This window comes from Budorcas taxicolor, chromosome 24 (assembly GCF_023091745.1).
Source record: "Budorcas taxicolor isolate Tak-1 chromosome 24, Takin1.1, whole genome shotgun sequence".
NCBI classification, from domain to species: domain Eukaryota; kingdom Metazoa; phylum Chordata; class Mammalia; order Artiodactyla; family Bovidae; genus Budorcas; species Budorcas taxicolor.
Genome location: NC_068933.1, coordinates 19,597,903 through 19,625,379, shown reverse-complemented (window position 1 = coordinate 19,625,379; position 27,477 = coordinate 19,597,903). Strand labels below are relative to the sequence as shown.

At 39.2% G+C, this 27,477-nt stretch overlaps 1 protein-coding gene across 1 annotated transcript; it reads right to left on the bottom strand.

Moving 5' to 3' along the window:
- Positions 1 to 6,389: 6,389 nt before the first annotated feature.
- Positions 6,390 to 14,944, bottom strand: FGF20 (fibroblast growth factor 20). Its single transcript, XM_052661505.1, has 3 exons — positions 14,659 to 14,944; positions 8,781 to 8,884; positions 6,390 to 6,635 (listed from the first exon to the last, which is right to left on the bottom strand). Exons 1-3 carry the CDS (start codon positions 14,942 to 14,944, stop codon positions 6,390 to 6,392), a joined length of 636 nt encoding a protein of 211 aa, XP_052517465.1.
- Positions 14,945 to 27,477: the final 12,533 nt, after the last annotated feature.

The following is a 27,477-nucleotide window of genomic DNA, read 5'->3' as shown; positions in this document are numbered from 1 at the left end:
AATTTGAATGCAAGGAGAGAAATTGTTTTGACTATCGAAGGGTATAGAAGAGAAGTAGCTAAGGTTGCTGAGTTGTGATAATGGCTGGACACAGCGTGTATGCCCAGTTGCTTCAGTCTTGTCCAACTCTTTGCAACCCCATAGACTGTAGCTCGTCAGGCTTCTCTGTACATGGGGTTGTCCAGGCAAGAATACTGGAGTGGGTTGCCATATTCTCCTCCAGGGGATATTCCCAACCCAGGGATTGAACCCACATCTGCCTGCATCTCCTGTATTGCAGGCAGATCTTTACCCACTGAGCCACCTGGGAAGCCCAGCTGGACACAGGGGGCCACAAAAGTTTTCCTGGAGTGGTATTTCCTCTCCGAGTGTGTAATTGCAAGAGATTCATTAAGTTCTAGGGATGTAAAGAGCTTTCAAAAGGTTAAAGAGTAGGGTCCCCAAAATTGGACCTGCCAAATGAGAACCTCTGGAACAACACTGTTGCAAATGTGGAATCATATGGAAGTGCAGTAGGTCTATGCCAAATTATATAGGGTATTAAAGAAACTGGAGCTATATAGGGTGTTGGAGAAATTGGGGCTAATCCCATATACCACTTACCCCTTATACCCTGGTTTGACTGGTCGAAAATAGAGATGGACATTGAATTAACCGTTTAGTAATCTGTGTCACTGATGTAGCAAATGCATTCTTTTAGATCCCTGTTCATTTTGATCATCAATATAATTTGCTTCATTTGGCCAAAATTATACCTTTATCATCCTGCTACTGCTAAGTCACTTCAGTCATGTCCAACTCTGTGTGACCCCATAGATGGCAGCCCACCAGGCTCCCCCATCCCTGGGATTCTCCAAGCAAGAACACTGGAGTGGGCTGCCATTTCCTTCTCCAATGTATGAAAGTGAAAAGTGAAAGTGAAGTCGCTCAGTCGTGTCCTACTCTTGGCGACCCCATGGACTGCAGCCCACCAGGCTCCTCCATCCATGGGATTTTCCAGGCAAGGGTACTGGAGTGGGGTGCCATTGCCTTCTCCATTTATCATCCTACTATACCATAAATTCTTTAACACTGTTTTATCATCTCATATGGTAAATTTTAAACAGGTGTCTTCATTTTATTCAAATAGAAAATGTATTCATTTTATAGCACACTGGATAACAGTGAGAAATAACTGTATTTGAGGCTCTTCCTTTCCTTATCAGTTTATGACTAAAAATGGTAAAACAATTTAACAGAAAAACTAAATTCAAAGACCATTTGCCAAAGCAGTAACTTTTCTGGGAATGTTGTTGTTTTGAAAAAAATTAATTATGCGCTGAACGGAACACAATGTTTGTCCTTGAAACCCACATCACTAAACAGGATGCAAAGAAAGGTATGGATACTGACCCAGTGGGATATGATCCTGCAGTATCATAACTAGATCACATGGCCTCCTGAAAGGCAAGTTTTTTAAAGATTACACAGGAAACTCTCTAACCTCTCATCCTATATAACCCAGACATGACTCTCCAGTGGACTCTCCAGTGATCTGATGGCATGGAATTATTGGCATGCCCCAAGGAAACGACAAATGTGTAATGTCTGTCAAATAGTGTTTTCATTTCTGAGTACAGATCAGTTGCCAGCCACTTATTGGTCCATCATTAAAACAGACAGAGAAGGCAATGGCACCCCACTCCAGTACTCTTGCCTGGAAAATCGCATGGATGGAGGAGCCTGGTAGGCTGTGGTCCATGGGGTCGCTAAGACTCGGACACGGCTAAGCGACTTCACTTTCACTTTTCACTTTCATACATTGGAGAAGGAAATGGCAACCCACTCCATTGTTCTTGCCTGGAGAATCCCAGGGATGGGGGAGCCTGGTGGGCTGCCGTCTATGGGGTCACACAGAGTCGGACACGACTGAAGCAACTTAGCAGCAGCAGCATTAAAACAGAGCAACCCAAAGAGAGAATAGCAAGTCCTTTTGTCACCACCATGAATTTGATTATATCTGATACCCACACACTCTCCAGGAATGATGGGCAAATGAGAGCTCAACTGTTAAATGGAAGTGGTAGCATCAGGATAGAGTACTGCCCTTCACAGAAGTGTGCTGCTCAACTGGAAGCCATCCCATGGCAAGGGCGCCTTTACTGATGCCTAAGGTACACTGCTTCTTCTAAGAAACACTTTTCCTAAAGAGAAGAACCTTGGTCTCCAAGTATTAGTTATATCTAGTCATGCAGGGCAATGGCTGGGACCTGTGGGGAATACGCAAGCAGGAAAGAGATCAATCTGTTTTATTTTAGCAAGTAGATGTTAATGCAAGTTGATTTACATATGTTCTTTTATCATTACTGCAGGTAAATTTTGCAAATGATGATTAACATTCCAAGCAAGAAAGAATGGAAAATGTAAATTAGTAAATGATTTCTAACAGAACATTTTGGAGAAGGAAATGTATTCTTCCAGTGTTCACTCCAGTATTCTTGCCTGGCTCATTCCACGGATAAAGGAGCCTGTCGGGCAACAGTCCATGGGGTCACAAAGGGTCGGACATGACTGAGCGACTAGCAGGCACACACACACACACACACAATAAAACATTTAAAATAAAGAAGAGGATGACTAATGGGCAAAATTTCCCCCAAGCATTCTGAGAATAAAATTATTTTCAAAATATTAATTTGATAAAAGACCAAATTATTCTTATCCTTCCATGTATGAATTAATATGCTCACACTCTACTTCCATTTTATTTCACTTTTCACTTTCATGCATTGGAGAAAGAAATGGCAACCCACTCCAGTGTTCTTGCCTGGAGAATCCCAGGGACGGGGGAGTCTGGTGGGTTGCCGTCTATGGGGTCGCACAGAGTCGGACACGACTGAAGCGACCTAGCAGCAGTAGCAGCTACTTCCATTTAGGAATATCAGGTGAAATCAAGTGAAACGTATTAAGAAAACAGATCATTTCTTCAAGTAATATAAATTCAGTAAATACAAATTGTTTTTCTGACATAGGAAGACATGCCAATATATAAGTAGAATTAGAATGCAAGATACAGTGACTTTTTAGTTATCTGAAAGTTTGTAACATCATTGCCTCAATCATACTTCATATCCCAAATTTCTACAGGTAGTTATCACCATAAAAATGTTAAACTTATATTCCTGTTATATCTTAAAAAAGAAGAAATTTTGATTGAGTAAGGATATTCATTGTGAGCCATCTTTGAACAATGGATTCTCTCTTTAAATTTATAAGACTTCCTCCACAGCTATAAGTTTAGACACCGGGATTGATTTGATGATTTGAAATACTTGCATAATGCTTGCTTTGGGACACATGCTTTCAATATAGATGTTCAGCACTGAAACAAAATTAGTTTATTACTGACAAATAAAAATAAATGGGAATTGTTTTATTATGACTATTATGAAAATATTACTGCTAAACCATTTTTTACATTTATGAAAGCAATAGATTTTAAGCTATATTGCTGCCTCTTACACTGTATGCACACAAGTGCACGCACTACTCCTCCAGCCACACACACACACACGTTCCCATATAGCTTTATTAAAGGTATGTGAGGAACTTCTACCATCATGCCACACACCACCATTAATGTATTCAAGTCATGAGAGGATGAACCAATAGGAATAACTCTGCTGCTGCTGCTGCTGCTAAGTCGCTTCAGTCATGTCCGACTCTGTGCGACCCCATAGATGGCAGCCCACTAGGCTCCTCTGTCCCTGGGATTCTCCAGGCAAGACTACTCTAGAGAACATTAAAGCAACAGTCAGTCTTGCATTCAAAGCGTAATATGCGGTATGACCGTATCGAGCATCAGCTGGGATATTGTTAGGAATACAACAGTTCAGTTCTCCATCCCCTAACCCAGACCTAGTTTAACAGATCTGTCCTTTAACAAGATCCTCAGGTGTTTTTACATGTACACTGAAGTTTGAAAAACCCTGCTCCAGACTAGTGATTCTTAAAGTATGGTCTCTGGACCAACTGCATCAATGTTTCCTGGGACCCTGTTAAAAATGCACGTTTGTAGGATCCCTTTCAGACACATGCATCAGAAACGGTGGGGCTGGAGCCCAGCAGTCTGTTTTACAAGGCTTCTGCATTCTAACTGGTGGGAGCTGTCTCTGTGATTATTACCACATCCCCAGTGATGACCGCCATGCATGAGGGTGGTAACGGCTGGGTAGGAGCAAATAAAAACTACAGGATTGTATCTGTGTGGTTTTATAAGTTTGTGTGTGCCACTCTCCCAGTTGGTTACTCAGCAGCAGCCACAAAGTTCTTTCTTGCTTTAAGGACTCCAAACTCACTGTTTCCTCTTCCATCGTGGCTTTTTAATCTTCTCTTGAAAGAAATGTAGTGAAAGTGTGAGTCACTCAGTTATATCTGACTCTGCAATTCCATGGACTGTAACTTGCCAGGCTCCTCTGTCCACGGGATTCTCCAGGCAAGATTACTGGAATGGGTAGCTATTCCCTTCTCCAAGGGATCTTCCTGACCCAGGAATCAACCAAACCCAGGTCTCCTGCACTGCAGGCAGATTCTTTACCATTTGAACCACCAGGGAAGCCCCATCTTAGCCTTATCCTTTAAGAAATGTCAGCTCTTTAGAAAAGCCTCTGACCCATCCTATCTAAGTTTATCCTCTCTTTTTTTCTGTCTGAACCTTGTTTTTTTCATAGAGTACATCACAATTCACCATTACTGTGTCAGTTTCCCCTACTAGATAACAAGCTTCATGAAGCAGGACCCACTTCTGTCTTGATTACTGTATTTTCCTTAGTTTTTAACAGTATCTTGCACCCCACTCCAGTACTCTTGCCTGGAAAATTCCATGGACAGAGGAGCCTTGTAGGCTACAGTCCATGGGGTCGCAAAGAGTCGGACACGACTAAGTGACTCCACTTCCTTCTGTATAGTAGGCTTAATGACTATTGTAAAACGACAAATTAGGAGATATAATGGAAAAGATGGCACACTCAGATAGGTAGATGGGGCCCTACTATTACTAACCGTGGTTCCACTAAGCCTCATTCTTTCTATGATCATGTGAAAGTGAAGGTGCTCAGTTGTGCCTGACTCTTTGCGACCCCATGGACTATGGCCTACCAGGCTCCTCCGTCCATGGAATTTTCCAGGCAAGAGTACTGGAGTGGGTTGCCATTTCCTTCTCCAGAGGATCTTCCCAACCCAGGGATCGAGCCTGGATCTCCCGCATTGCAGGCAGATGCTTTACCATCTGAGCCACCAAGGGAGCCCCGTCTATGATCATAGTGAGTAAAAAGAAATGAGCTTTGCCACACTAAGTCAAGAAAATAAGTAAGCATAGCTGATTTATAATGTCCAATAATTTTCAACATTAGAAGTTCTCTAAATATTACATTTTTCTCAGGAACTTAGAATTATGTCACCATAAAAATATGTTATATACATAGAATAACTTCACCTCAAAAGGAATGACACCAAAACATTAAAGTATCGGTGTTTAATTCCCTTTTTGAATGTGTGTTGAATTCAATACAAATTGATACAGAATTTTTCTAGGCCAAAGAAACCAATGTTACATTTCGAAGGCAACTGATTGCAAAAAATATATAATCTATGCTATACTTCATTTTTTAAAAGAAATTCAGGATCTTATTCTATGCTTAATGTGTAGCAATAACAAAGTCTTCTTGACAGCCAAAGATATCACAGCAAAGGAATGGCACGATAAAGAAATTTTGGTTGTTTTTTCTCCTCTTCGTATTATCTTCATATACCAGTAAAAAATATACTCTTTAATAAATAAATATATATAATAAATATTTGCCAACTGAAAAAGTATAAATAGGTCCATCCTTTAAAAAAAACGGTCCATCTTGGTGTGGGCCTGCTTCCTAGTCCATATTTCACCCCAACTTTGTACATATAATGTCATCACCTGCAAAATCCTGAAAGGTTCTTAGAATTTATATAGCAATAATCTTGGCCAACTATGTCAACCCATCTCTTCAACATGAAGTATCTCTTTGTAATGTAACCTTCAAAGTAAACATACTCCAGAGAAGTGAGGCACCAGCAGCAAACTCAGCTGAGTTCCCAGGATCACAGTTGAACAGATTTTCAGCTTCAATCTGTGAGTCAGCACTGAGCCGTGTACCCGAGGGAACTAAATCCACTTGTAAAAAGAGATCTTGACCTAGTTCAAGTGAAAATATTTTTTGTTTCTTGTTCTCAATATTCTTTCCAAAGCAAGTATCTCAGTGGAAAACAGACTCCATAACATTCTGAATGTTGTCCTGGGTTCCTATTTTATGATGAGACCAGAAACAAGAAAGAATAGTTGTAGATTGGTTCTTCAGTAAAGACATCAACCCCCTTCAACTGTACATAAGTAGGTCCTTGTACAGTTCAGGAACTCTTTCTGGATCCACTGGTCTAGGCAGGAAATGTGTAAATTTCTGGTGTCTTTTGGACCTGGCACCGTCTCTTGGAGTTCCGTCTTTATTAAGTGCCACAAAATACCTGCGGCCAGTGTCTCCATGTTTATATATGTTCGATGAATAGGTATTATACCAGTTCTCTTCAAATTGCTCTCTAAAGATGCATTCAGAAGTCAGTTTCTCCTACAAGAGAGAAGATGGCTACCATTAAAAATGATGTTTTTAAGAAAATTTCCTTAGAAAAATCTCGGCTTTTATATTTTTATTTCTTTGTTTATAACTATATCCTTGTCAAAGAAGGAGAAAGGATAAACTGTTTCTGCTTTGTTCTGTTTTAGTTCCCATGTTACCTGGAACTCTTTCTCCCAGGTGACTCCATCCAGCAGTTTATTTAATTCAAAGAACTTTAAGTTGAATGTCAATTTTCAATTTTATTTCCAAATATTGGGTTGGCCAAAAAGTTCACTTGGTTTTTTCCATAAGCTGTTACAGAAAACTCAAATGAATTTTTGGCCAACCCAGTACTTAATAAATATTCTAAATTTGGCCATGCTTCATTTTATCTCAATTCCTACACCATAACCACCAAACAGACTTGTAGTTTATCTTGTTCCATCATTAGATGCCAAAGTTCTACACGGATAAATCTCTACTATCATCTTGAAACATTTCAAGATGTTGCTAACATTCAAATTGCTAAATTGCTAAAGTCAATATTGCTAACATTCAAATTCCTAATTCAAGATCATCATTCCAAATCATATATCCTCCCTTTAGGAATTAATTATTTAATACAATACCCACGATTAACTTGGGTCTGGATGTTACTATTTGGTAAATGCACCAAATGTAGTAAAAGCCTGGTAACTTGTTGTCACTTCAAGATGGACTGCATATTGTCCCAAGACATTGACTAAGTTGCTTTTTTTTTAAATCTGACACATACATGAAGAGGGAAGACTGAAGTGCAAGTGTTAGTTGCTCAGTTGTGTCTGACTCTTTGCAACCCCATGGACTGTAACCCACCAGGCTCCTATGTCCATGGAATTCTCCAGGCAAGAATACTGGAGTGGCTGTCCATTCTCTTCTCCAGGAGATCTTCCTGACCCCAGGATGGACCCAGGCCTCCTGCATTGCAGGCAGATTCTTTACCGTCTGAGCCACCACGTGACTGTTTTTCTCTTTCAGTTGTGATTCTACTCTTATGAGATTACAAAATGCATTCTTTCTCTTTCTTCTGAGCTGACAGAAAGCCCAGGAAGGGCAAGTTTTACCTTTAAAAGGATAGATATTAAGTGGAATACCATTTACTGAAATATGATAACCAATTTTCCTCAGTGTATATTAAGATTCTAACTGTACATTGTGGTCTCAGTTGAGATTTTAAGAAAAAAGAAAGTACCCTATAGTGTCATCTGATAAACCATAAAAGCTAAATTTTCTTTGGAAATAGCTACAGAGATTTAGACGTTAAGAAGGAATTTCATGTGAGATGATGGGAGGGAATGGCACACATTTACAATGTAACAATTTTCTTAAAATTAAATCAATTATAAGAAACTGTGAGCAAATAGATAATGTTACCAGTGAAAGATAAAGATTACATCATACTGCAGATTGAACTTTATATTATCTTGTTATTCTAATCCTTGTGTTGTTGCTGTTTTGTCGTTTAAAAAAGAAAAGAAAAAAATCTTACACTGATGAAATATGAACCTGAAAAGTTTAAATTTTTTAAAGTATGTCCATATTTTAAATAGTTATGGTAGACCTACAAATGTGTGCACTTATCCCCAGTGATGAGCTTAAAAACTTCCCAATGCAACTCCAAGAGCACAGATACTATAATTATCAAGATATCAGATATGGCTCAACTAGTGTGTTGCCATTGTCTGTTGTTGTTTACAGTATCGTAAGATTTCATTATATCATTTCCTATATTGCAAAGGTCAGCAAGTCAGTGATGTATACTTACCTACCTACAAAGGTAGTAATGAGTAGAGAAAATTTATAGTAAATGAATGTAAAGAATCTAACAAGGCAAGAAGAAACTGCTCTCATTTTCCTATCTCTGGTCCCAGGATAATGGGCAGAAAGAACTAGTGAACTAAAAGCAATAAAGGTTTAGGGTTTAAGAAGTAGAAGTGAGTTATTAATGCTATACTACAATCTAAACATATGGAAATTTATCAAGATAAAGATTTTTCATTTCTACTTAAGTATGTGTATTTATATATTTCTTCTGATATGCATTATTGGTAGCTATTTTACTTTAAAATGGATAGTCATTATTTAATGAATTACAGTAATTAAAAAAAAAATACGTACTGATCCATATAGTTCTCCTTTGTCATTCATTCCAAGGTAAAGACCACTGTCCACACCTCTAATACTGACAAGTCCCACTGCCACACTGATGAATTCCAGGATACCTGAATTTATAAATAAAACAATGATTTGCATTTATTAAAGAACATACAACTAATGAAAATCTTCCAAAGAGAAGTAGATCAAATTGCTAAATATAATACTGTGTGTGGAAGTCCTTCATAAACTGAAAAGTGCTGTACAATTGTCATTATGATGAAACTCCCATTTTATAGATAAAAAAACTAAAAAAAGAAAAAATCATTCATTGTGATATAGCGTTAAAGGTATAAAACTTCAAACAAAACTAACCTGGGTTTGAATCCAGTTTAGTAACTTACTGATTAGTCTGAGTACATAAGTCATTTGTCTTTTTTGAACTTCAATGTCTTCATACATAAAAGGGTGAAATACTTCCCTACAGGAGAGTGGTAAGGACTAACATTTTTAGGCAACCAATAAATCGAAGCTATTATTACCATAAATTAGTGTATAATAGAGATATTCTTGATTCTCCTTGATTCCACAAATTATAACCATGTCCTGTTAATTGTTTTGCTTTGTTTTTGCTTAGTATGAACTAAGTAAATTTTTTTCTAGCAGCAGCCAATATACTTTATATGGATGCATTAGTATTTAGCAGTTCATAAAGGGCGTCTACTTTTACTTTCCCATCTGGTCCTCAAAAACAACCTCCTAAAATAAGTATGGAAGATATTATTATTCCATTTTACATACAAAGAAACTGAGGTTTGCCTGAAGATAATGATATTTGTAATTAACAGAACAGATACTTGGAGTCATATCTTCTGAGCCCTAATTCAGTGTTTATACTTTGGAACACTGCTTCAAGAAAGTAGTTTCAAAAATTACAGGTTATATAATATGCTGTTTCCCATCCCATGATTCTTAAAGATAAATTTTATGGTTCAAAAGTTAAATGACTTTATAATTCATGAAATGTGATAACTAAATACCAAGAATTTAACATGCAAATAGATTTCACTTTCAGAAACTTTCCAGAATTGAGCAACAACAACAAATAGGTAAATTAGTACAAAAACTCTCCACTCAACACTATTAATACACTATAGTTAAACAAAAACAACAACAAATAAAACCCTTAATGCTTCCCTCTGCATCATTCTTTTCCTTGGCACACACTAACCTTTGGACTAGTGTCTTTGTCTTGTTCTTCTCTTTAGACTCTTTGCTGAAAAAGTATATAGACAGACTTTCTATGCTTGGAACTGCCTTCCTCAATAGCTTTATACCTTCACCCCTTCGTCTTGTCTTAAGATCCATGACAGTATAAATGTGTACCATTTAGCTTAACTCTTGCTCTTAAGTCATTTCTTGATTTATTGTACTACAAGTTTCTGTTTGGACACATGATACTACCAAGGCCAAGGGAAAATACAAAATCTGGCTATTTGCTTATATGAAGGGCTCTGTTCTGCCCAGATCCTAATTCATTCATTGGCAGAAACATAGATGCTTAAGCTCTAAACATAGATTCTTAAGAGCTCAAAGGAGCTCTTTCAAACTATTAGGAGATCATGTAGAACACTAGACCTAACAAGGATCTAACAGCAACAATATACTGCCAGATTTCCTGTAAGTGGCTTGCCCAAGGCTGAGAGGAGAAAACAGATATAGTAGGATGACACAGACCCCAGAGGAGAGCCATTATGATAACTGATAGAGAGGTAGGAAGTAGAGGAAAATTAAACTTACTACCAAGCTCATCAGTGATCTCTATTAGAAACAAAAATAAAGACCCAAAACATCACTGGTAGAAGAAGGCACATTGATGGAATTTCATCCAGGATATACTTACAATGTATAATTACTTGAAGTTGTAATGAATATTACATTCAAATTGAAAAGTGTACTGTGGCTCACTTGTAACTTAACTCTCTTTAGGTATCTGATTTACATTAAGACACTCTTGTCTTTCAAAGAACAGGAACTGATTAACTGATTAGACTGCATAGCAGAACTAGTTTTCAAGTACAATAAAAGTTTCATTTCCATATAAATTAATAATAAAACAGATCTTATAATGAATTCATTTTTCTCACAACTAAATCATAAACCACCTGCACTTTAAGTCTAAGCTTAAAATAATGCTGCTGTCTTGTCATAAAACATGTTAATTGCAGAAAGACAAGCAATTTTATATATTCTTAGAATAATTATATTCAATAGCTTCAACTTCATTAAACGATATACAAAGCCTCATATACATATAACAAAGTCAAAATAATTTTGTGGTGGCTCATAGGAGCTGATAGGAAAAAGGTTATGTGCTTTTCATGTTCCTCTTAAAGATTTTAGCCACACTTTTAAATTCTGATCCTTTTTCTCCACAAGGAAATAGTATACCACACAGTAATTTGTAATCATTTGATTCTTAAATGAGATTTGACAAGTCTTTCTTATTTATAATATGAGGTGGCAACTAAGCTAATTCCTTAACAAAGAGTAGACATGAAAAACTTTCCTTTAGAGGTAATCACAGATTTTGGATAGATTTTCTAATGCCCAGTGTCCCATAAAAAGACTTGGACGTACTTTGTCTTTCTGGTATCATTTTCAAAGCCAGCCTTTAAAAAAATCATAATAAACAGGTGAGTCAACCCACAATGCAACCACATCAGACAAATCTATGGAGAATAGGGGAGAAGAAAGGAAAAGCCTTTAAAGGAATATGTTTGATCTCAGGCTAAACTTTTTTTTAAAGTAATGATTCCATGTTTACGTATTAGGTAAAATCTTTCTACTATACTACTGTGCAGAAAAACTCTATTATAAATACGGAGCTAACTCAGATAGGGAATTTTTTAAGCCTCACTGGGACCTTTTGTTTTTATTCTATTGATGTGGTTTTAAAATTTTAAAACACAGTATTATGAATTTTTTATTTAATTATGGTCAAATTATAAATAATCAAAAATGTTATCTACTTAAACATCTCAAATAGTACACCGTAAGCATTTTCAGAATTCTTACTTTGATGACAAAGAAATAAATTTTAGAGAGAATAAATAATTTCATAGTCAATCATTGAAGAACTAAGAAAAGAAGGCAAAGATAAAGAGAATCATATAATGTTGTTGTTGTTGTTGTTGTTTAGTTGCTAAGTCATGCCTGACTCTTTTGTGACCCCATGGCCTGCAGCCTGCCAGTCTCCTCTGTCCATGGGATTTCCCAGGCAAAAACACTGGAGTGGGTTGCCATTTCCTTTTCCAGAAGATCTTCCTGACCCAGGGATCGAACTCACTTCTGCATTAGCAAGTGGACTCTTTACCACTGAGCCTCCTGGGAAGTCCATTTAATATTACACACATGCATGCCGAATATATACTTTCTTCTCATCTACACTTCCTTGTGGTAAATTATGGTGCTTTAGCTATCAAATGCCACTAGGATGCACTGTAATGCACTCTAGAGGTTACTCATTTAAGCTACCATACTAATCTGGGTATCCTTCCTTTTTGTAGCAGTAAATATTTTGTTCCTATAAGTACCCCTGCACCATAGAGTGACTTAACCCAGCACAAAAATCAGTCCAAGTCATATTTTTGCAATTACTAAATAAGCATACAAAATTTTAGCAAAAACAAAATTTCCACTAAGATGGTCATTCTGATAGGCAACATCTGTATCTTAAAGAATGGAATAAAATACCAGTTTAATGAATGTTATCAAGTCGACAAATATTTACTAATCTCTTCTCATAGAGTCGTCTTATAAAAAGACACAAAGTAGGAGAAGCAACTACTTGACTTTGGGGAGATCACAGTTAAATTACAAGTATCTTAAAAGTAGAATTTCCGAAGTTACGCCATGTATCACATGGACCTCCCTGGTGGCTCAGCAGTAAAGAATCCGCCTGCCAAGCAGGAGACATGGGTTCGATCCCTGGGTCAGGAAGATGCCGTGGAGAAGGAAATGGCAACCAACTCCAGTATTCTTGCCTGGAAAATCTAATGAACAGAGGAGTCTCGAAGGCTACAGTCCATGGGGTCACAAGAGTTGAATTTAGTAACCTCACCACCACCACTGCTATGTATCAGAGGAGTAGGCGGGTAGGGGAGCCTGACTATTACCTAAGCTTAACTTCTACCTTTCTACTTATAGGCATTAACACATTTGCCCTCATTTCTAAACCTTTCTGGTAGCTGGAGGGTTTTTCTGTAACAAGTGAAGTGCAGTAATTACTCAAGAGGAGGGAACTGAGCCACCTGGTGTCAGCAAAGTTCTTTAGACGTGGAATTTCAGCCTCTTCAATTTAGAAACCACTTTCTGAAAGTGACCCCAAGGTTGGCCACTAGGTCATGACACTCTGGACTCATAGTCAATGGGAATTTGGAAGAGATCAGTGGAAGTTGCAAACATGTGGGGTTTAAAAAGTTAATTTTCTAAGCCTTTAAGTGCTACCAAATGACCACCACATGCTCATTTCCACATCTAGGGTTACAAATGCCCTCTCAAACTGAGATTTACACTTTTCCAAAGTTTTAATGAGGACTTCAAGTCAAAAAGGGAAAGCCAAATAAGAACAAGGGATGAGGACAAGAGAGGGCCCTTCAGAGAATTCCACTGCTAAGGAAGGGAGAAGGAAAAGTAACATTATGTTAGGTAGGCCCTTTCACATTGCTGCTGACAGGTAAACGGAGTCTTTAAAAAGAGATATAATGATTCTATCTAGTGAAGTTCCAACTTGGATGATCAAAATCCTTCAAGAGTGTTAACCCTTGAAGTTAACTCGAATATGATGAACACTTCCACAGTAGAGGAAAGATCCTGGGCTGTTAGAACAGAAGAGCATCTTAAAAGAATCACCTGATTCAACCCCATCATTGTACAGACAAGAAAAGAAAACTCAGGCTCACTGGTTAGAGCACGTGCTAGCCACACAGCTAAGTAAGGAGGAATTACAGTAGAGACTTCATGGTTTCCCAATCTAGTCTCTTAGCAATTTGCCTTAACAATCATTCAGGTTTTGTTTAGTGGTTTTTTTTCTTTCTTTCTTTCTTTTAACGCCTTCTGCTCCCAGGCACTGTTAGAGGTATTCTGAAACGTTTCTTTGCGCTCCCACCCATGTCTTCTTTCGCTTCCCTACTCCCTCTTACCTATAGTCAATATCAAGATCTTTGCTTCAGGATTCCATAATTTCTAAAGAGGATCTTGGTTAAGGGACTGGGCATGCTCTGTAGCCCGATAAGCTTTTTGTTTGTTTGTTTCTCACCAAACTTTAACAGCGCAGAGAACTGCAGGCAGGTGAGCCTGACAGGAGCGATGGTGCCCACGGAGAATTAATCTGTTACCTGCTCAACATGTGTGGTGCTCTAGGTAGACAAGTAAAAGCTCGTTTCCTATTTTTGAGCAGTAACCATAAAGCATCATCAACTGCCTGGCTGTAGGGCAGGTCGAAAGAAGCGGAAGGTTTTCTGTTGTTAACTTTTGTTAAGTGGACAGTTACTGGGGGGAACGTGGGGGGCGCAGGTGAAAATAATAGGGATTAAAAAAAAAAAAAAAACTGCGAGGTAAGAATTGCGGGAAAGATGTGGCCCCGAGTCCAGGGCTCTGCGTCCCAGGCAGCCAGGTGCGGGCGGAGCACCCCCCTCTCCCCTCCCGCCCCCTCCAGCGTCTGGAGCAGCAGGCCTGCCGGAGAACACAGAGGCCGGCGGACAAGCAAAATCCCGGGGTCCCGTAAGTCCCAGCCCGCACTTGGCACCCTAAGGGTCTCTGGGGCTCCCGGCCCCGCGCAAGCCGGAGTCGCTCAGCAGGCGAGCAGGGAGGAGCGCGGGATGCGGGCGCCCGTACGTACCGAAGAGGCTGTGGTCCTGCCGGGTGCCCTGCACGCTGCCGTCGGGCAGGATCTGCAGGTGGAAGCCGGTGCGGCAGTAGAGCTGCCGGCGGCGCAGGAAGCCGTGCAGGTGCGCCAGCTCCGCCGCCCCAGGGCCCCCGCGGGCGCCTCGCTCCGCCGCGCCCCGGCGCTCGCCCAGCAAAGGCGGCCGCTCCCCGGCAGGAGGCAGCAGGAAGTGCGAGCCCACCTGCTGGCCCAGGCCCTCTAGGCCGCCCAGGAAGCCTCCGACTTCGGCTAAGGGAGCCATGGAGCGGCCAGAGGGCGAGGCGGACGATCCGGAAAACAAAAGACACCCCCACCCCACAAGCAAAACGGTAGCGGAGATGGGGAGGTGGATGAGAAAAAATGATGGCCAAACAAGCGCCCAAAAAAAAAAAAAAAAAAAGTTAAGGCCCGGTTACTCCCGTGAGGTCGCAGGATGGACTTTGCACTGAGAGCAGGGACGCTTTCACTGTCTTGGAGCGATCTTCTCTCCCGGGGTAGGTGGGAGCCGGCTGCTGGCCTTGCAGAAACATCTATAAGCTGCCGCTGGCAATACTAAAACTGGGGCTGGGGGCTGGGGCTCCAACTCCGCAAACTGATCAGATCAGAGTCCTGTGTACATACACACAGTATATATGCGGCTCCTCTTGACATATGCTAATCAAGTCCTTTCATGCGCGCTGGGGAGGTTTCCGTTTGAAATCTTAAACCGGCCTCCTCTCAACACGTTTTTGCTCTTCGGAAGTGACCAGAAGGGGCCCTTGACGGCTCTCTATCACTGGCAGTCGCAAAAAAAAAAAAATCATTCCCACCATTGGCCAGAGCTGGCCAGCAACTTCGGGGAGGCGCAGTCAAGGCCCCTCTTTGCGGTCGTCTCTGAGACAACCGTGATGCCGTGCGGCTGCGGCCGTGCAGTCGCCTTTGATGTGAGCTCCTTTGCAGTGATAGATTGCTGCCGAAAGGAGCCCAACTTGGCAGGTAGATTGAAGAAGGGAAGGGGGGGGGGAGGAAACTGGGAGGGGGGAAGCAGGGAGGAGGGGATGGGTAGAAGGAGGAAAAGGAAAGGAGAGAATTGGACCCCTTGGGAGCCTGCAGTGGACAGGTGCAAAAAAAAAAAAGGTAAGAGAGGGAGAAGGAAAAAGGGCGTTACCCGAGGCTTAGACCTGCCCAGACACACATGAAAGAAAAATCAAAGCTTTGACAGTTTAACTCACTAATTTTAAAACACTAATAAAATGTACAAGCATTACTCGTTTCTTTTATCATTTAGATGGGGGATTTTCTTTACATAATCAAGGTTAGGTTAGGAACACACACACACCGCCCCCTACCCAGGTTCTCTTTAATGTTTATCTTTACTCAGATAACACATGATATAACCTTCTATAAGCATGGAAATTTAAAATTGTGTGCTAAGTTTGTGAACTTTTAAGCATCTTAATATAATAACATAATCTAATTGTGAATCTACGGATTAAGAGTAAATCCAAGCAGGCTGAAAAGAGATGGTCCATATTCTTATGGATACCACAAACAGAAAATGAATATCTGTAATAGGGTCATAAATGATAAGTGACCTCTGGGACCCTTATCCAATCTAAGAGTACCTCCCTATTCTTGGTTGCATTTGCTTTCAGACTAAATTTTTTTTGATTGTTCACATTTGAATTATGAAAACAAATAAATGAAAAATTGTGTTGCTTCTTGATGTGTTTTTGAGACCCGGAAAATTGCATGTGGAACTGCCCAGTGAATATTTGCCAGATCCAAAGTCATCGAGGTGAGGGAGATGGATACACATGCATTTAAAACTTCAAACTTTGGTTTTGTACCACTAGTTAAATTTAAGATCTTTATGTTACAGTTTTTCAGTGGCCAAAGTGTTGAGAATCATTTGGCAGGTTTTTACACTTCCTCTAAGCAAAAATTTTAGGGACTCACTGAAAATGAGTTTTTCAGCCCTATTTCACGGTCTGCTTAACAAAGGCCTCAACTTGGGAGTGAAGATGGATGGGATTTTTTATTTTATTTGCTCTGAAGGGATTTTTGCTAATTAATTGGCAGGTACTTTAAAGTAGGTAAAGTTACACCTTTTCATCACTATGGCCCTAAGTACTGACCCTTATGCAACCAAGTTATAAAAGAGTCCTTAAAGCCAGTGATTTACTGTTGATAGATATGAAATAAAACAAAAACATTGGCTTAAAACAATAAACAAATAAATCACTTTAGAAATGTACTCAGCTAAGTCTGTTTTAAAGGTTGTACCAGGTAAGTGTCATATTATTTCACCTTTCAAATAACAGCAATCTGTCTTGTGGTAGGACCCCCAAATCCACCATAATCAAGATTTCAAAGCACATCTGTGTAAACATTATCACATCAGTGGAAAACATCAACCAATGAGCTTTTACTTTGAACCAAATCTTCTTAATTGCAGAGTTAAATCAAAGAAAGTTAGATCAAAGTTCTATGAATCTCATAGCAGGATAACCAAAGTAGCCAGTACGTACATTGATCACTTTTAAAGAAGATACTTAAAGGTTTAAAACTAAGATCAAGTACCTTTAATGAGGTTTGCTTCAAGGTCTAACTTCTGTACAATATATAATGCTGTTAATTATTCCACAGTGGATATATAACATCATCAGTTGCTCCTAGAGGTACCAGTTCAATCTATAAAATATTTCCCCACATGAACACTTTGAGTCTTGCTGTGAAATTTATATCTCTCCAACTGTTAAGTCACTTGTATTACATGTATGTATACAAATATATATGTATATAAATGGTAAAATATAGAGACGTTTTACCCGTAGTTGCAAAAGCCCCAAAACTTGAATAATAAACTTACTACCTCTGTACAACTTTAACATTTTCAAGTCTATGGCCTTATTTGGTCACCACAATAATGCTATGAAATAGGCACATTTCACCTTTTAAATGAAAAACATGTCCTGGATTCTAGTTCAGGGTTTAGTTCAAAGTCTTACATCCCACAGAAATTTCCTTAAACTCTCTAAATGCCTCTCTTTGCCCTTTTGCAAAATAAGTATAATATATTGTACTTATAGAAACCTTATGTACAATAAGAACTCCTGCATAATTCTCTATGCCAAGGTTTGCTATGAGACATGTAAAAATACCTAGGAAAGTGGTTTTAAAACTAAAATATTTTCTGCACATGTAAAATGCTAGAAATCTATAGTTGTTGAGAAAACTTTTGCTTTACAATTTAGCAAGTATAATTTGTTTGAAACACAAAATGAATCTTTTTTCCTCAAACTAAGTCCTTACTGTGTAAATTTTGAATGGTGCTTAATGCCATTTTATGAAGGGCCAGAATAGAAACAAAAAGATAAGGATTTCTTTTGTTTGCACTAGTCATGTGACAGGAAAAGATAACACTAAAGATTTTTTTTTGCACATGCTGTGATGATATCATGGGAAGTTAAATAATTTTGAAGAGTGTTTTACAAGAGTGCATTATTCAGCTTTTAAGTATACACTGCAATCTAATCAACTTTACCTATACTTCCTAGAGACCACACTTGCCTTGCTGTTATACAAATATGTGGTACAATTTCTACTTCCACAAAATGTCCTTACAATTTTCCAGGCTATATGATTCTGATGTAGTTTTGCAGCAAGCACAGTGTTATGAATCAATGGCAAAGGAATCTTTTGTATATAAAAAAGGAATTAATGTCTTTTAATAGTTCGACATGTGTCTAACTTGAGAAAAAGAAAAGAGCTGATTAAGAGTATAAGTCATGGCTTATACTCTCAATAAATTACAAGTACATTTGCCCAACATTGTTTATTATTTGTAATTACAAGTTATTGGCAGCATATAAATTTCTACACTTGGGAAAATGACTGGATAAATTATGGTACACTCATACAATGGAGCATTATATAGCTGGAATAAAAGAATGCGATGAGTTCAGTTCAGTCACTCACTCGTGTCTGACTGTTTGTGACCATGTGAACCGCAGCACACCAGGCCTCCCTGTCCATCAACAACTCCTGGAGTCCACCCAAACCCATGTCCGTTGAGTCGGTGATGCCATCCAACCATCTCATCCTCTCTTGTCTCCTTCTCCTCCTGCCCTCAATCTTTCCCAGCATCAGGGTCTTTTCAAATGAGTCAGCTCTTTGCATCAGGTGGCCAAAGTATTGGAGTTTCAGCTTCAACATCAGGACTGGTAACCCAGGACTGGTCTCCTTTAGGATCAACTGGTTGGATCTCCTTGCAGTCCAAGGGACTCTCAAGAATCTTCTCCAACACCACAGTTCAAAAGCATCAATTCTTCGGCGCTCAGCTTCTTTATAGTCCAACTCTCACATCCATACATGACCACTGAAAAAACCATAGCCTTGACTAGATGAACCTTTGTTGACAAAATAATGTCTCTGTTTTTTATTATGCTATCTAGGTTGGTCATAAGTTTCCTTCCAAGGAGTAAGCATCTTTCAATTTTTTGGCTGCAATCACCATCTGCAGTGATTATGGAGCCCAGAAAAATAAAGTCTGACACTGTTTCCGCTGTTTTCCCATCTATCTGCCATGAAATGATGGGACCAGATGCCATGACGTTAGTTTTCTGAATGTTGAGCTTTAAGCCAATTTTTTCACTCTCCTCTTTCACTTTCATCAAGAGACTCTTTAGTTTTTCTTCACTTTCTGCAGTAAGGGTGGTGTCATCTGCATATCTGAGGTTATTGATATTTCTCCCAGCAATCTTGATTCCAGCTTGTGCTTCCTCCAGCCCAGTGTTTCTCATGATGAAAAAGGGAAGTGAAAAGCAAAGGAAAAAAGGAAAGATATACCCATTTGAATGCAGAGTTCCAAAGAATAGCAAGGAGAGATAAGAAAGCTTTCATCAGCGATCAAAAAAGAATGAGATAGACCTACATGAACTAATATGGAATGGGCCCAGAAAATAGTATTATTTGTAAAAGAGCAAAGTTTTAGCATGCTTTATATATAATGTGCTATTTTTTGCTAACAAAGAAAGGAAATAAAAAGCTTTTTATATATGCTTTTTTTCCCCCCCAAATAAATACAGGTTGGATAAATCAGAAGCTAATGAAATTGGTTATGTTGTTAATTGTGTACCTTAGTTGGATATGAATGGAGCAGAAGAGATGGAGAATGACTTATCTTTGAAAACTTTATATAGAGTTTTGACTTTTAGAAAAATGTTTATGTTTTAGATCTTTTTAAATAAATGAATAAGAATGGAGGGAGGGAGAATGGATTAAAACCAGGTACAAATGAACTTAATTAAATTCAAGTGAATAATATTAACCACAATGAAGGGAATAATAAAGTTTTTTTTAAAAAACCAAGTAACCATGATGCCATGATCTTAGTTTTCTGAATGTTGAGCTTTAAGCCAACTTTTTCACTCTCCTCTTTCACTTTCATCAAGAGGCCCCTCAGTTCCTCTTCACTTTCTGCCATAAGGGTGGTGTCATCTGCATATCTGAGGTTATTGATATTTCTCCCAGCAATCTTGATTCCAGCTTGTGCTTCTTCCAGCCCAGCATTTCTCATGATATACTCTGCATATAAGTTAAATAAGTAGGGTGATAATATATAGCCTTGATGTACTCTTTTTCCTATTTGGAACCAGTCTGTTCCATGTCCAGTTCTAACTGTTGTTTCCTGACCTGCAGATAGGTTTCTCAAGAGGCAGGGCAGGTGGTCTGGTATTCCCATCTCTTTCAGAATTTTCCACAGTTTATTGTGGTCCACAGAGTCAAAGGCTTTGGCATAGTCAATAAAACAGAAATAGATGTTTTTCTGGAACTCTCTTGCTTTTTCGATGATCCAGCAGATGTTGGCAATTTGATCTCTGGTTCCTCTGCCTTTTCTAAATCCAGCTTGAACTTCTGGAAGTTCATGGTTCACGTACTGCTGAAGCCTGGCTTGGAAAATTTTGAGCATTCCTTTACTAGCATGTGAGATGAGTGCAATTGTGCGGTAGTTTGAGCATTCTTTGGGATTGCCTTTCTTTGGGATTGGAATGAAAACTGACCTTTTCCAGTCCTGTGGCCACTGCTGCATTTTCCAAATTTGCTGGCATATTGAGTGGAGCACTTTCATAGCATCTTCTTCCAGGATTTGAAATTTAACTCAGATGACCATTATATGTACTACTGTGGGCAGGAATCCCTTAGAAGAAATGGAGTAGCCATCATTGTCAACAAAGAGTCCAAAATGCAGTACTTGGGTGCAGTCTCAGAAATGACAGAATGATCTCTGTTCACTTCCAAGACAAACCATTCAATATCACAGTAATCCAAGCCTATGCCCCAAGAAGTAACACTGAAGAGGCTGAAGTTGAACAATTCTATGAAGACCTACAAGACCTTTTAGAACTAACACCCCCAAAAAATGTCCTTTTCATTATAGGGGACTGGAATGCAAAAGTAGGAAGTCAAGAAACACCTGGGGTAACACGCAAATTTGGCCTTGGAATACGGAATGAAGCGGGGCAAAGGCTAATAGGGTTTTGCCAAGAGAATGCACTGGTCATAGCAAACACCCTCTTCCAAAAAAACAAGAGAAGACTCTACACATGGACATCACCAGATGGTCAACACCAAAATCAGATTGATTATATTCTATGCAGCCAAAGATGGAGAAGCTCTATACGGTCAGCAAAAACAAGACCGGGAGCTGATTGTAGCTCAGATCATGAACTACTTATTGCCAAATTCAGACTTAAATTGAAGAAAGTAGGAAAAACCACTAGACCATTCAGGTATGACCTAAATCACATCCCTTATGATTATACAGTGGAAGTGAGAAATAGATTTAAGGGACGAGATCTGATAGGCAGAATGCCTGATGGACTATGGATGGATGTTCGTGATACTTTACAGGAGACAGAGATCAAGACCATCCTCATGGGAAAAAAATGCATAAAAGCAAAATGGCTGTCTGGGGAGGCCTTACAAATAGCTGTGAAAAGAAGAGAAGCGAAAAGCAAAGGAGGAAAGGAAAGATATAAGCATCTGAATACAGAGTTCCAAAGAATAGCAAGGAGAAATAAGAAAGCCTTCCTCAGCAATCAGTGCAAAGAAATAGAGGAAAACAACAGAATGGGAAAAACTAGAGATCTCTTTAAGAAAATTAGAGATACCAAGGGAATATTTCATGCAAAGATGGGCTCAATAAAGGACAGAAATGGTATGGATCTAACAGAAGCAGAAGATATTAAGAAGAGATGGCAAGAATACACAGAAGAACTGTACAAACAAGATCTTCATGACCCAGATAATTACGATGGTGTGATCACTCACCTGGAGCCAGACATCCTGGAATGTGAAGTCAAGTGGGCCTTAGGAAGCATCACTTCAAACAAAGCTAGTGGAGGTGATGGAATTCTAGTTGAGCTATTTCAAATCCTGGAAGAGGCTATGTATGTAGTCTCAAATATCCTCCTACAAATTGTCTCTTGACCATAAAGAGAAAATAATAACATTATATGGATTAATGTAGTAAACCCTGTTTCAATTGGGACTTCTCCAGTGGCTCAGCAGTAAAGAATCTGCCTCCAATGCAGGAGATGCTCAACCCCTGGGTTGGGAAGAACCCCTGGAGAAGGAAAAGGCAGTCCACCCCAGTATTCTTTCCTGGGAAATCCCATGGACACAGAAGCCTGGAGAGCTACAGGCTGTGGAATCACAAAAGAGTTGGACACATTTGAGTGACTAAACAACAACAACAACTATTTTTACCGCATAATAAATGTAAACAAAAATAATGGGACAAACCAACACCATGAGCTTCTTGACATCCTGGGAAGAATACATTGTCATTTATTTGATGTCACTGTAGAAAAATACATCCTGAATCTAATCATGAAGAGACATAAACTAAACCCCAAATAAGGAACAGTCTACAAAACAACTGGCCTCTACTCTTCCAAAATGCTTTGTCAAGAAGACAAAGGTTGAGAACCTGCTCCAGATGAAAGGAAACTAAAGAGACGTGAAAACTGAATCTAATGATAATCCTGATATGGAGCCTAAAACAGAAAAACAAATAAACCAACATAAGGGACTTTATTGAGACAATGGGGAAACGGTTACTATGAACTGTGAATCAAACAATAGTATTATATCAATGCTAATTTTCCTAATTTTGACAGTTTTACTGTGAATATATAAAGAAAAGTCTTAGGAAATACAAAATTAAACTTTATGGATAAAGATACATGATAGCTGCAAAATTATTCTCAGATGGTTCGGGAAAAGTTTATATACAACTATATACAAAAAAAGAGAAAATAGATGATAAAGCAGGTAAGTGAAATGTTAACAGTTAAAGAAAGTGAATATAGGGTATGCGAAATTCTTTGCAGTGCTCTTGTAACTTTTCTGTAAGTATGACATTATTATTAAGGTAACATTTGAAAGTTTATAACAAATATTAGAAGTACTTCGGTTATAGGAGAGAATATCTAAATTCAACAGCTACTATGTAAAGTAATTGAGATAAATCAGAATTACTGAATTTGAACTATGTGCATAGAAAGGTCGCAGTCTGCACAAAATTTCAAACCTTGAGCAAAACAAGGTTGGATATCTTCCTGTGCATAGTATTGAACATTCATGGAAAAAGGAGTATTAACTCACCACGAAGTCATATAATTCGGGGGATCAAATTTAGGCAGAATGAAGACACAAATTGAATATCTTTGTTATTGCTTCCTTAGTTCAGGAATGTCAGCTATTGTAATCCAATCCCATTTCTCAGTTTCCCCACCACGAAGAGCAAGAGTAATAAACAACAAATATAGTTTGATTTTGGCCTTGTATTTTATTTTTTCCTGTTCACCTGGCTAGATACAGGCAAGATATTTGCCACTCGATAGTTAGAAGACCCTGGGAAAATTATATTACCTCCCTGGAGCTCAGTTTTTCCTCTATAAAATTAAGATAAAGTATAATGTGTCTAACGTGAAGAAGTATTATAAGAACTATGTGGATAAATGCATATGAAGTTCCATTAGTTACACAACATCTAAGTAATTATGTGAATGAAGATAATCAGTATCTATTTTCCCTGGGTTTGGGGCCACTTGAAATTCCATGTTGTGCTCAAAGTTGCAAGAAGAGAAAGATGACTTACGGGATTTATAGTGGTCCTTATTTGGAGCACAGAAAAAATGATATTTGTGCTTCCATCAATGAAAGTTTTCACCAATAGTATTTTGAGAGGGGTTGGAAGGAAATATGCTCCTAATACAAGATGTTTTGGAAGTAGCCGCAGCATCTGGATGACTCTACATCGTTTATTTGTCTTTTATAAGGTCTTCACTCATCATCTGAATGTATCACAAAATTATAGTATGAAAGTAATTTCTACTTTTCTTCTTTTGGAAGGAATTTGCCAAGTTACCTCAACTGAACATCTTCATCTTGCAACTGTCACCTTGTTAATGGGAAAATATCATAATTTTTAGTTAAATATTTCACATCCTTTTCCAACACCACCAAATAATGCTTCAAATGTCCAAAGAGTAATAGAAGCTGATTCTTTAGCAAAACTGAAGTACATACCTTTTTCCAAAAAATTGATATCATTGCTCATATACAACACTTTATTTGGTTACTCCCAGGAGCAGCAACTAAATAGTGGATTAGGAAAAACAGTTATGGTTTTTTTTTTCCATTGCTTTATTACCTCCTTACTATAAATGTTAGAAGAAATGGAGTAGCACTTATAGTAAATAAAACAGTCCAAAATGTAGTACTTCGGTGCAATCTAAAAATAACAGAATGACCACTGTTCATTTCCAAGGCAAACCATTCAATACCACAGTAATCCAACTCTATGTACCAACCCCAGCTGCTGCTGCTAAGTCGCTTCAGTCGCATCCAACTCTGTGCGATCCCATAGACGGCAGCCTACCAGGCTCCCCCGTCCCTGGGATTCTCCAGGCAAGAACACTGGAGTGGGTTGCCATTTCTTTCTCCAATGCATGAAAGTGAAAAGTGAAAGTGAAGTCGCTCAGTCGTGTCCAACTCTGAGCGACCCCATGGACCACAGCCTACCAGGGTCCTCCATCCATGGGATTTTCCAAGGCAAGAGTACTGGAGTAGGGTGCCATTGCGTTCTCCGATGTACCAACTAGTAATGTTGAAAAAGCTGAAGCTGAATGGGTGTATGAAGAGCTACAAGACCTTCTAGAACTAACACCAAAAGGTGACATCCTTTACATCAGAGGGGAGTGGAATGCAAAAGTAGGAAGTCAAGAGATACCTGGAGTAACAGGCAAGTTTGGCCTTTGAATACAAAATGAAGCAGGGCAAAGGCTAACAGAGTTTTGCCAAGAGAACACACTGGTCATAGCAAGCACCCTTTTCCAACAACACAAGAGATGACTCTCCACATGGACATCAAGGAGGCAGTGATCAAAACCTTCCCCAAGAAGAAGAAATGCAAAAAGGCAAAATGGTTGTCTGAGGAGGCCTTAAAAATAACTGAGAAATGAAGAGAAAGGAAAGGCAAAGGAGAAAAGAAAAGATACATCCATCTGAATTCAGAGTTCCAAAGAACAGCAAGGAGAGATAAGAAAGCCTTCCTCAGTGATCAGTTCAAAGAAATAGAGAAAACAATAGAATGGGAAAGACTAGAGATCCCTTCAAGAAAATTAGAGTTACCAAGGAACATTTCATGCAAAGATGGGCTCGATAAAGGACAGAAATGGTATGGATCTAACAGAAGCAGAAGATTAAGAAGAGGTGGCAAGAATACAAACAACTATACAAAAAAGATGTTAATGACCCAGATAACCACAGTGGTGTGATCACTCACTTACAGACAGACATCCTGGAGTGCAAAGTCAAGTGGGCCTTAGGAAGCATCACTACAAACAGAGCTAGTGGAGGTGATGGGATTCCAGCTGAGACATTTCAAATCCTAAATGATGATGCTGTGAAAGTGCTGCACTCAATATGCCAGCAAGTTTGGAAAACTCAGCAGTAGCCAGAGGACTGGCAGAGGTCAGTTTCCATTTCAATCCCAAAGAAAAGCAATGCCAAAGAATGCTCAAACTACCGCACGATTGCACTCATCTCACACGCTAGTAAAGTAATGCTCAAAATTCTCCAATCCAGGCTTCAACAGTATGTGAACCAAGAACTTCGAGATGTTCAAGCTGGATTTAGAAAAGGCAGAGGAACCAGAGGTCTAATTGCCAACATCCTTTGGATTACAGAAAAAGCAAGAGAATTCCAGAAAAACATCTGCTTCTGTTTCATTGACTACACTAAAGCCTTTGACGGTGTGGATCACCACAAACTGGGGAATTCTTCAAGAGATGGGAATATCAGACCACCTGACCTGCCTCCTGAGAAACCTGTATGCAGGTCAAGAAGCAACAGTTAGAACCGGACATGGAACAATGGACTGGTTCCAGAATGGGAAAGCAGCGTGTCAAGGCTATATACTGTCACCCTGCTTATTTAACTTCTACGGAGAGTTCAGTTCAGTTCAGTTCAGTTCAGTCGCTCAATCGTGTCCGACTCTTTGTGACCCCATGAACCACAGCACTCCAGGCCTCCCTATCCATCATCAACTGACGGAGTCTAGCCAAATCCATGTCCATTAAGTCGGTGATGCCATCCAACCATCTCATCCTCTGTCGTCCCCTTCTCCTCCTGCCTTCAATCCTTCCCAGCATCAGGGTCTTTCCAAATGAGTCAGCTCTTCACATCAAGTAGCCAAAGTATTGGAGTTTCAGCTTCAACATCAGTCTTTCTAATGAATACCCAGGACTGACATCCTTTAGGATAGACTGGTTGTACATCATGCAAAATCCCAGGCTGGATGAAGCACAAGCTGGAATTAAGATTGCAGGGAGAAATAACAATAACCTCAGCTATGCAGATGACGCCACCTTTATGGCAGAAAGCCAAGAGGAACTAAAAAGCCTCTTGATGAAAGTGAAAGAGGAGAGTGAAAAAGATTTCTTAAAATTCAACATTCAAAAATTGAAGATCTTGGCATCCAGTCCCATTACTTCATGGCAAATAGATGGGGAAACAAAAGAAACAGTGAGAGACTTTATTTTCTTGGGCTCCAAAATCACTGCAGATGGTGACTGTAGCCACAAAATTATAAGATGCTGCTTGCCCCTTGGAAGAAAAGCTGTGACAAACCTAGACAGCCTACTAAAAAGCAAAGACATTACTTTGCTAACAAAGGTCTGTCTAGTCAAAGCTATGGTTTTTCCAGTAGTCATGTATGGATGTGAATGTTGGACACATCCATAAAGAAGGCTGAGCACAAAATAACTGATGCTTTTGAACTGTGGTGTTGGAGAAGATTCTTGAGAGTCCCTTGGATTAAAAGGAGATCCAACCAGTCCATCCTAAAAGAAGTCAGTCCTGAATATTCACTGGAAGGACTGGTGCTGAAGCTGAAACTCCAATACTCTGGCAACCCTATAAAGAACTAACTCATTGGAAAAGACCCTGATACTGGGCAAGATTGAGGGCAGGAGGAGAAGGGGACGACAGAGAATGAGATGGTTGCATGTCATCACCAACTCAATGGACATGAGTTGAGCAAGCTCCGGGAGTTGGTGATGGACAGGGAGGCCTGGCATGGAACCAGGGACGCCCTGCAGTCCATGGGTTCATAGAGAGTCGGACATGACTAAGCAACTAAACTGAACTGAACTACTATGAATGTATCCACAGATACCACTAAGCCTCTTTGTTTTCCTTTCTCCATTTTCAAAGTAAAGAAACAAGGAGCTTCTCTGGTGG